General features: G+C 30.9%; 1 protein-coding gene across 1 annotated transcript; it reads right to left on the bottom strand.

Annotated features, from left to right (window-relative positions):
- Positions 1 to 915: 915 nt before the first annotated feature.
- Positions 916 to 2,665, bottom strand: LOC112722299 (scarecrow-like protein 23). The gene has a single exon (XM_072211130.1). It carries the CDS (start codon positions 2,581 to 2,583, stop codon positions 973 to 975), a length of 1,611 nt encoding a protein of 536 aa, XP_072067231.1. The 5' UTR covers positions 2,584 to 2,665; the 3' UTR covers positions 916 to 972.
- Positions 2,666 to 11,431: the final 8,766 nt, after the last annotated feature.

The following is an 11,431-nucleotide window of genomic DNA, read 5'->3' as shown; positions in this document are numbered from 1 at the left end:
CTAATAAAAATGAGGTGTTAATTCCTCATGAATTCATTTTTTTTCTAAAATGAAATCACTATTTTTTTAAATTTATTTTAGAAAAATATATTTATTATATTATATTACAATTAATAATTAACGAATAATACATGATTATACTAATTTAGAGAAATATTATTTTTATTATAATTATATAAAATCAATATTTAATACATTATCAACTAATAAAAGTGAGGCGTCAATTTCTCATGAATTCATTTTCCCTCCAAAATGAAAGTACTATTCTCTCTTCTAAATTTATTTTAGAAAAATATCTTTATTATAATTATATTACAATATTACAATTAGTATTTAATGAATAATGCATAATTATAATAATTTAGAAAAATAAATAAAGTCCAGTAATTTATCTTCTGACTACACACACGTGTGTAGAATAACTTTTAAGAATGAGTCATGTATAGTAAATACGGTCGATGATTATAAAACTATATACTAACATTAATATAATATTATTTCAGGTATATGTTTTGCAGGCATCAAAGAAAAGTGTTGAGTTTTTTTTTGTGGATTTAAATTATTTATTGTTTATTAGAGAATTTTGTGCATTAGAATTCTCTAATAATTTATTATTTATTTTGAACTAATTTTAATATGTTCTTACTTGACAGTAAAACAATATATAAAAATTTGTTGGTAAGTCTAAGTATTATTAAGTTATTTATGGTCACATTGGGTATATATGTTTGATTTATTGAAAAAAGTAAATTACTAAAACTAATTAATAACTATTTTAGAGTTAATATATTTAACACTAACTTAAGAAAAAAAACAAATAATACATAACATGTTATATTTTTATTAATCAAATTATTATAATTTAAATTAATCTTAACAAAATAATTTTAAAATTATAATTTCAATTTTATCACGTGCATGGTACGGGTTAATACACTTGTTAAAATAAAATAACATAATAATTTTGAGTAGCTAGCTAAAAGCATTACAAGTCCATGCAGAAGCAGTGTACAAGCTAGTATCCTTCCAACCAAGCCTCAAAGTGCCATCAACATGAGCAAGGCTATAACCATGTGGTGGTGAGAACATATTAAGTATCAATTGTGCTTGAGCCATTGAATTAGCACTCATTGGAACTTGCACAAACCAATTGTTCCTTGAAATGAGTTCATTCCTCCATTGCCTAATAAACTTTTCCTCACCACTCCTTGATGGTCCACCTATGCCCAATATGTTGTTGATCTCCCTAGACAACACTCCATGCTCAACATTGTGCCTATTAGGATCATCAATTTCCAAGTATGCACCAAGGGAATCAAATATTGTTGAGTAGTAGTGCAATGATCCAACAAACCTATCCAAGAATGATCCTCCATTGTTTACATCTTGTTCTACTAATGTGATGATTCTTGGCTCCAATTCCTTTATTAGTCTCAAGGTCATCCAGTCCGGCCCGGTTGAATCGTACATTGAATGTTGCAACCAATGAACCGCCACCGTCTCACAAGACCTAATTTGCACCATAGATGCGTCAATTTCCCCAAATTTCGCCACGACAGGGTGGAATTTCAATGGCATTCCAAGCCGTCTGGCGAAATTCGAGAGCTGTTTCCCCGTCTCGACAAGGAGGTCCATGGATGCGCCGATACCGGTCATTGTGACCTCGGGTGGACCCTCAAATCTTGTGGCAAGAATGTGGAAGAATGCTGGCCATTGAAGGCCTTGCATGATGTCCAAATCAATGATGTGTATGCATTGGCACCTATTCACTGCCTCAAGAATTGCTTGGTTGGAAGTGAAATGTGCAAATTTGATGAAAGGGGAAACATTGTTGAAAACATGGAATGATGAATGAATGCTCTTGTGATCAATAATCAAAGGTGAACACACACCAAGAAAAGAATTCATGACCCTACTATTCATGGCTTTTGCAAAATATGCAACAACTCTTTCAGCACATGATGCCTTGTAAGGTGACGCCAATTGTGTTAGCTCCAACAACATCCTTTGAGCATCAACAAGGTTGTCCACAGAGATTGCCACAGCACATTCCATTAGAAGGGTAATCAAATTCAAACCTTGATCATGGATATTATTGTTATTATTATTACTACTACTACTATTGTGGTTAATAATAATATTATGGTCTAAATTTGAGGTGTTTGATTGAATTTGATGAAGACCAAAGTTATTGGTGCTAGGAGGGTCAATATTGGTGCAAGGATCAAATGGGGTTTTCCAAAAAGTGTTTTTTCTTATTGGATTGAAGTTGGGGTCGTGAATTGATGAAGGATTATTATTGGACAATAATAACAAGCTATTATTATGATTATCATCATTAGCTGTTTGTTGTGGTAAGTCTTCATCAACATTGACACTAAGGTGCTTGGCAATGTTGTCAACCCAATCACATGTTTCATTTTGTTGGTTTTCATTTGGTGAGGGCTTTATTGGAAATTGGATTGATGGGATTGGAGGTGGCAAAGAAACAAGATTTGAATAGTCCCAAGTTTCATGCATAGAGGAACGGTTGATGATCATGTTTGAATTTCCATGAACAACCTCAAACCCAACTTTCATCATAGAGTCAAACACAAATTAAACTAATCAAATGGAAAAAGAGTTCACTTAAATTCGTGAAACTTAAGTAAATTTGAATTATGTAAAAAACTCAATCCGCAAACTAAAAAAGTAAATTTACCTGTAAAATTTTAGATGATCCAAACTTATGATACACTCATACAAGTTTAGAAATTAACTAAAAAATTTGACAACCTTCATAAATATATATGTATTGTATAACAAAAAAAAAAGACTATATGAGAAGGAAATTAATTAATAAGGTGTAGCAAAACTGAAAATTAAAGAACAACCAAGGAGTATAGAAGAGCGAGACGGAATGAGAGAGGGGGTTTTCAAGAAGAGATTAGTGGCACTTTTAAAGGTGAAGTTTGATTAAGACAACAAATGAATTTGTGACAACGTTTACAAATCTAAGGGCTTATTTGGGACCATTTAATTAATTTCCCAAGGTTATGAACTTATGATCCATGGCCGGCATAATCAAACCAACTAGAAAATGTTAATTGACTAAATGCTAATCATTACACGTAGATTTGGCAGTGATCTTAACATTATTATATATTAATGAAACTAAATGTATGTCTTCAGGATTTTATTATTATCAGCTGTCATATTCATACGTTGCTTACAAATTTCAGCTATGTTAAAAAGGAGTTTTACTTTTCTTGTAATAAATAGTGCATAAAGAGCCTAAATTTTTTTAAATGTAAACTTTAATTACATATGATTTCTTCTTATCAAAATTAAGGTATTTACCACTAAGACAAGTAGTGAATAATTCCTATGCTATACGATTAAGGAACAAGGTGAAGTATCATCAATTCAGCATATCGCACATCCCATGGATCATGATTATTAAGAATAAGTATAGGAAATTGATTTTTAATTAGTCAATTTTTTATTGTAAAATGTTTTTCTAATTCTTATTTTTAAAGAGTTTATAATTTAGGGTTAGTTGGAATTTAGAAATAAAAAATTATTGATATTAGTTGAAAAAATTGACTCTCTATTTAAACTCAGTAATAATTAATTAGTTGAAATTAGTTAAAATTTTAGGAGTAAAGTTCAAATAATGGTGAAAAATTAAAAATAAATATATAAAATTTTAATATATATATATATATATATATATATATATATATATATATATATATATATATATATATATATATATATATATATATATATAAGTGAGCTTGATGTGTTACTAATTTCATTAAGGTTAGAGCACTGTTATTGGTCTTAATAAAGAACAGTTGCTAAGAAAAAGAAAAGGAAAGAAAAAATCACAAGATTTCCTATAAAAAAACTTCAACTTGCAGGAATCAAATTTGTGCTTTTTATTATTATTATTATTATTATTATTATTATTATTATTATTATTATTATTATTATTATTATTATTATTATTATTATTATTATTATTATTATAAAATACGAGTGTATTCCCCTCAACTACATCAACTAACTCCTATGGTTATTTGCATCAACGTCATTGTAAAAGCAATATATTAATTTAAGACTTATATGAATAAATTTTTATTTAAAGTGTGATTACTACTTACTAATTTAGGCATTTAAATATCTGTTTAATTTATGTAACTGTTTATAAACCTGATGTAAATAGCTAGGAGAGGGACGTTTTGATTTGTTTTTTTTGCTAAAGTGATGGCGAAAGAGCAACTACCCCATTAAATAATAGGATTAATTAATGTTACAAAAAAATATATTAAGAAAATTGTCTTTGAACCATTGTATTCTGTTAGAATATATATAAAGTCACATAAGAGTTGTTTAAATTAGGGTTGGAGTGAATCTGAGTTAGTTCAAACTCAACTTATTAATATCTCAATAAATTAAGTTCATAAAGCTATAAGCTGAATTTAAACTTAAATTTATATATATATATATATATATATATATATATATATATATATATATATATATATAGAAATTTTGTTTTTAAAGATTGTTAAAAAGATTTAATTATTAAAAAAAATTTAATATTAAAATTATTAGGAATGATTAACGTTTATAATATTTAAGTAGAAGGATTAAACTTTTTTTTATAAAAAAACATATCTTTATTTATTTATTTATTTTTTATAATCTTTATAGCAAATTATCAATGATTTCTATTCCTTCTAAAATTTTAGCCATCCTCATAATTATTTATTTTTTTCATTTATTTTTTCATTTATGCGTTCAGATATATATGGAAAAATACAGGAAAAGTAAAAATGTTAATCTCTTTGAACTTTTCTATTGCTTTGTTTTAAGAATGAAAAATGGGAAATATATTATCATACATCTTTCTGCAAATTCCAAATCACATCATAAATTATCTTCATAAGTGTTTTTTCTATGATACTTCATAAGTAATAACAAGATTAGATTTCTGTTGTTATATCCCATGAGAGGAGAAAAGGATGAAAGACCACATAAATAAAAAAATGAGAAAAATAATTGATTATAAAAATAGCCAATATTTTAGAATAAATGAAAGTTACTGCTATAAAGATTATGAAAAATAAATAAAAAATAATTAAAAATATATTTATTTTTTAATTAAAAAATTGATATTTTTTAAAATATTATAAACATTAATCTTTTTTAATAATTTTGATATTAAAAATCATCTTTAATTATTAAATTTTTCTAACAGTTGTTTAGAATATTTTTTTTATATATTAAATAAACTGAGTATGAATTTGGATATATTCGACTTATTATTGACTCGTAAATTAATTTGATTATAATTATATATAATTTATGATAAATATTAATACATATTTACTTATTTATATATATAGCTTTTAAAATGTCTTTATTAATGTGATATAATATCTAAATCATAATATTTTATCTATTTTATTTTATTATAGATTAAATAGTTGATGAATATAAATATGATAAGTTTAATTAGATTGTTTATGACTAAAGAATATAGTTATCCGCGGAGTTTAGTGGAAACAAGGGGGTTATGGTCCCTAACTTTTTACAAAATAAATTAATAGTACTTTTTCAAAAAATAAAAATAATTTAGTTTGCTCAAATATTTTATTATGACTTAAAGTATTCAGGTTCAATCTTCATTTTTTATTTTTATTGTACAATATTTTTTAAAAATGTTGGATTTGGACTTATAGCGGGCCTTTGTTGGCTTTCACAATTCACAAAACAAAAAAGATAAGAATAAAAAAATATCATCTAACAATCATTCTACAAAAAATACTTATCCAAAACATGAGAGATGATAGATGGAAAGAATTGTTAAAAAATGTGAAATTATTTTGTGAGTAATATGATATTCTAATTCCTGATTTAACTGCTTCTTATTTTGTAAGATAAGGACGCTCGCGTCACCAAAAAGATCATATTATAGTTGAGCATTATTTTAGAGTGGAGATATTTTTAGTCACAATTAATAAGCAATTTTAAGGTTGTGTGCTTAGAGAAGGGGGGTTGAATCTATACCTTCCTTTTAAGTTGCTGTTATGACCTTTTAAATCAAACTTTCGATTCTGATTTTTTTTGTACTCAGCAGCGGAAATTTATGAGATAATTTATTTTTGTCTCATGAATATAAGAAAACAGAACACAGCAGAGAAGAGAAAAGCTAACACCAGCATATATCCTGGTTCGGTTGCCTTGTGCTATGCAACCTACGTCCAGTCTCCTCCACAACAATGGAGGAATTTCCACTATAGTTAAAAGTATTACATACACCAATTTCACACTCAAGTTCTAACCTAACTTGACATTGGCTATGCTAACACCTAACCATTCACTCTTAGTGCTAACCCAACTAAGAAAGGGATACCTTACAGGTACAAGATACAAGACACTTAACCAACCTAAAGAAATCAGAAAATAACTCTAGGCTTTTCTCTCAAGTGTATCACTCAGCCTTTTTCCACTCATGGCTTTTACTTGAGCTTTCTCATTTATGCCTTTTCTCACAAGAAATTACAGAAAGATAAACATAGAAAAGTACATCACAATATGTAAAACATGAAGGAGATTGACTTCATCAGTAGCCTCTTTGCTATGTGTAAAACCAGATTTGCAAACCTCAGATACAATTCTTCAGTATTGGCCGAATGCTTCTTTGAAAGAAAGCATTATCCAAGTAGAGGAACTTCTTTGCAGAACACTATTCTCAAACTTTGGTTTTCTCTCCTTGGTTCTAAATGAGTAGAATGCTTCTTTTTATCTCCTTGCATCTTCCTTGGTAGCTCACCCTAGGTCAACTCCTTGAGCCTTGAGCTTCACCAACCCACTGTTTCACTTTTTCTCTTTAAACCCCAGAGTAAAAACTTTACTTCTGACTTCTTTATCTTGACCGAAAGTCATAAAACAGCAACCACAAAAGTCTTCCAATGGTAAACCAAATCTGAGCCATTGAGAAACTACTTGGTCCCTAAGAATCACTTGTGACCGTAGATACACAGCAGAGAGGAACAGAAATCCTCTTTTCCATACAGCTCAAAATAGAGTGGCAGAGAGTTGAAGATGAAGAGAAGAAAGTGTGTTGCATGTAAAAGAAAATGGGTTACCTTTAACCTAAGCTTGATTTGGTTTGAAATGGTTGATTAGACTTATGTGTTTCAAGCTTTGACTTTCTCTTTCTTGCTTCTTTGATGATCACCTTAGGAAAGAAGCTTTCTCTTTCTCTTTCTCACTTTTCTGAGTTTGTGATTTGACATGGTCAGAGAAGAAAGAAACGTTGAGTTGGTGAAAGCAATTGAGAGGGAATTGAAATCAATTTGGGCTTGGATCGGGTTTTACTCAAGTTCAGCCCGTTGGTGCCTTGCCTTTGCTTCTTTGAAGAATTGAGCTTGAGATGAGTGATTTGGGCTTGTTTTATTTTCACTTACCATTCATCCCACCAGCAGATATCTTTTGTTTGATGTTGGGTTGCTACAACTCTTACTTTTTGGCCTGTATCACTTATCCAAAATAATCTAAACTAATTGGGTGATTAGCCCACTAATCAAATGTTTGTCATAATCAATTATATTAATTAATTTCTTAACTCAACAATCTCCCTCTTGATGACAAACATATTTAAACAAAAATCAAAAGGAATTTAAATTTAATAAAGTTGGAAAACTTCCCTTTGATTAATGTTTCTTACTTTTGTGTTGCTCCCCCTTTCCTTTTCAATAGTAGCTCTCCCTATATTTATGCTTTCTTCTTTGTTCCTGTTTTACATTGTACTTAAAGAGAACATCATAAAGAGCTATACACATTTATCTTGTCTAAGGGATACAGAATAAGCAACACCACAGAATCTGCCCAACACATTATGTCAGCAATAGAGACAAAGTATCAGATTAATTAAGGGCTATTTATCAGCATATGAGAGCAAGTTATAATGCAATAGACAAATAGAAGTCACAAAGCAATAGTAGCTGCAATAAAAGTTCACTTCACCCTATCCACCCTAACCTATTCCTATTGTTATTACTCCCTCTTTTGTCATCAAGGGCGGATAATAAGCAAGATCAACAAAAACACCTAAAAACCTGCAGGAAAGAGTTAGAGCACAGTTCAAAGTACTAACTAAACCAAAAGTGCAGCAATATTTAGAGTTATTATAGTCATCCAAAAAAAAGTTCAACAGTAGCAAACTAAACATAAATCATGAGATAAAAAGAGAACAGCAGCATCAGTTTTTATGAGACAAATCTAGGCATCAGAACCATTTCCCTCTGAATCAGCTTCCTCTTCATCATTTGTGGCAGGGTCTTCATCCTTTTGAAGGTTATCAATGAAAGTCATGAATACAGCCACTCTATCCCTTGATTTCCTTAGGAAATTCTCATGCTTGCTAGCTAACTTCCTTTGTTCCTTACTCATTGCAATCATATGATTGGATTGGGAGACAAACTCCTGAGCAACATCCTTAACCACATTCAGCAGAGCGGATTTCTTCCCAGTAGAGATGGAAGTACCCTCGGTGAAAGGAGCAGGAGATTTCTCAGGGACAAATTCATCGTCTTTATCATCTAAGACCACCCTCTCAGATTGAGTAGGTCCTTTTTGCTGTTTCACTTTACCACCTCTTTTTAGATATAATTGTCTATTTTGATACTCCTCATTAGTCAAGTCAACACCAAAATACTCAAATATGCAAGTTAGAAATATGCCATAAGGAAGTGCTTTGTCTTTTTCACTCCTAATAGAGTCAAACATGTATCTAACCATCAAATATGCAAATGAAATTTCAGTTTTGGTGAGAAGGGCATATAAAACAAGAGTATCAGTGTAGAAAACCCTTTGATATAAATTACTTTGAGGAAGTATAATGTGGTTGACCATTCGGTGCAACTGAGCACGCTCATATCCCAGGGCTTTGTGAGTGGGTGTGATGCCATCAATTAAAGAAACATATTCACAGATGTGTGCTAATGCATCATTGTAGGAAATACCAACACCATCATCCCACTTAACTGAAGTGTAAGCACAAGGCCCAACATCAGTATACTTTAAAGCATCACTGATAGTTTCACTGTTTAAAACTATGTCTCGGCCCTTTACATATGAGTGAGCAGTGCCTTCATGATATGTCATGTTGGCATAAAATTCTTTGACCAATAAGGGATAAAGAGGCTTTTTGATGAAAAAAAAGGTGATTCCAGTCCAGAAAAATCAAGTTATCAACAAATGAAAAACTTTTTCTTTTCAAAGATGGCAAATCAGCTAGAAACAATGGACACAGTGTACGATACCGAATAACCCCCTCATAAAAGTCATTGTTCATGGCAGATTTAAATCTATAAAGATTATAGTTCAAATGAGAGGTCAAAAAATGAGCTTTATGATCAAAAGGCCCAATGTCAGGTTCACTAACTGATTTAAGAGAAACTCGAGTTTTACCTCTCTGAGAACGCACAGAAACAGACCTTGACCTAGGTTGTGGTGGCTCGGAGGCAGGTTCAGATGCGGCTGTCCGTTTCCCTTTTGAGGTACTAGGCTTTGACGACCTTGGATTTGATAAAGGTTCCTTCGGAGGTTGAGGGTTTGGCGTCGACTTGGCTGAAGAAGGGAACCTAAAAAGGTTCTTAGTGCGAGCCATTGGGTCGGTTCTAGGAGGTGAGGTGGGAGGAGAAGGAGATGGAGTGAAGGTTCTATCCTGAGAGTGTGTTGAGGGTTTAGACTTTGCAGGAAACTTGTGTATCTTCTCTCTAGGAGGTTTTGTACAATGGTTTTTTTCCTCATTTGGTGGTTTCTGGCTTAAGAAGAAAAAAAGGAGTAATGGAGGTAGTGGAGGAAACCGAAGGGTTTGAGAAGGAGTTATGGAGGAAAGAGAAGGGTTATTGGTAACCGTACCTAAAAGAAAATTTCTTAAACCATGCAACTACATCACCTTGTGATATGACATGAAAAGACATGACCTCATAAAAGAAAGATTTGATTTGATTTAAAAAATTATTTAAAAAAAACGAAAACCCTTAAAAATCAAATCAAAATGAAAATCTTTTTGGACCAAAAAAATTTAAATGAAAGCCCATTTAAAGAATTAAACACTTAAGCCAAAAAAAATTATCAATCACACAAAAAATTATAACATTCATATTTGGGTCTAGAGATAGTTGGATTTAAGGAAACACATTGGACCACTCTAGATCTGATTTTGAGGTAGGCCTAGATTAACTTTCACTTGAAACAAGTCCAGAACATGCTGACTTGAAGAGAACGTTCATCACCTGCCCAAAATTATCTCATACCTGTTTATGAGACAAAATGCTCCAGCAAACACATTAGCAATTTTCAAACAATGAATCATAACTCAAGATTCCAAGACTAGTCCTAAGCATGCAGAATCTATCCTCAGGCAGTGGTTTAGTGAAAATGTCTGCCAATTGCTCTTCTGATTTAACAAATTGAATGCTAATATCCCCTTTTTAAACATGTTCTCTTATTGAATGAAATTTCACTTCAATATGTTTATTCCTAGAGTGCAAAACTGGATTTTTAGAAATATTAATGGCACTCATATTATCACACAATAAGGGAATATTTTCAGCATTTAACTTGTAATTAGCAAGTTGTGTTTTTAACCATAAAAGCTGAGAACAACATGAAGAAGCTGTTATATACTCAGCCTCAGCAGTGGATAATGCCACTGTTGGCTGTTTCTTACTTGACCAAACATTCAAAGACTTTCCAAGGAAGCAACATAAGCCTGAAGTACTCTTTCTGTCAACTCTATCACCAGCAAAATCTACATCACAATAACCAACTGCAGAAAAATTATCAATCTTAGGATACCAAAGACCAAAGTTGGATGTGCCATGAACATATCTAATGATCCTCTTAACTGCAGAAAGATGTGACTCTTTAGGTTTGGATTGGAATCTTGAACACAATCCAACACTTTGCATAATATCAGGTCTAGAGGAAGTTAAGTACATAAGAGAACCAATCATTCCTCTATACCTAGTCTCATCTACATCTTTCTCAGTTTCTCCCTTATCTAATTTAGAATTAGGGTGCATGGAAGTTTCCATGGGTTTGGCATTTTCCATACCAAATTTCTTAACTAATTCCTTGGCATACTTCTCTTGATGAATGAAAATACCATTTTTAGTTTGTTTAATTTGCAACCCAAGGAAAAAATTAAGTTCACCCATCATACTCATGTCAAATTCACTTGTCATCAGTTTTCCAAATTCAGAACAAAGGGATTCAATGGCTGATCCAAAAATAATGTCATCAACATATATTTGGACTAGAATAAAAGAATCATTAGAATTCTTGATAAATAGAGTTGTGTCTGTGGTGCCTCTTTGAAAACTATTTTTCAAAAGAAAAGAACTAAGTCTCTCATACCAAGCTC

The sequence above is a fragment of the Arachis hypogaea genome, chromosome 2 (assembly GCF_003086295.3).
Source record: "Arachis hypogaea cultivar Tifrunner chromosome 2, arahy.Tifrunner.gnm2.J5K5, whole genome shotgun sequence".
NCBI lineage: Eukaryota > Viridiplantae > Streptophyta > Magnoliopsida > Fabales > Fabaceae > Arachis > Arachis hypogaea.
This window is presented reverse-complemented; position numbering and strand designations above follow the sequence as displayed.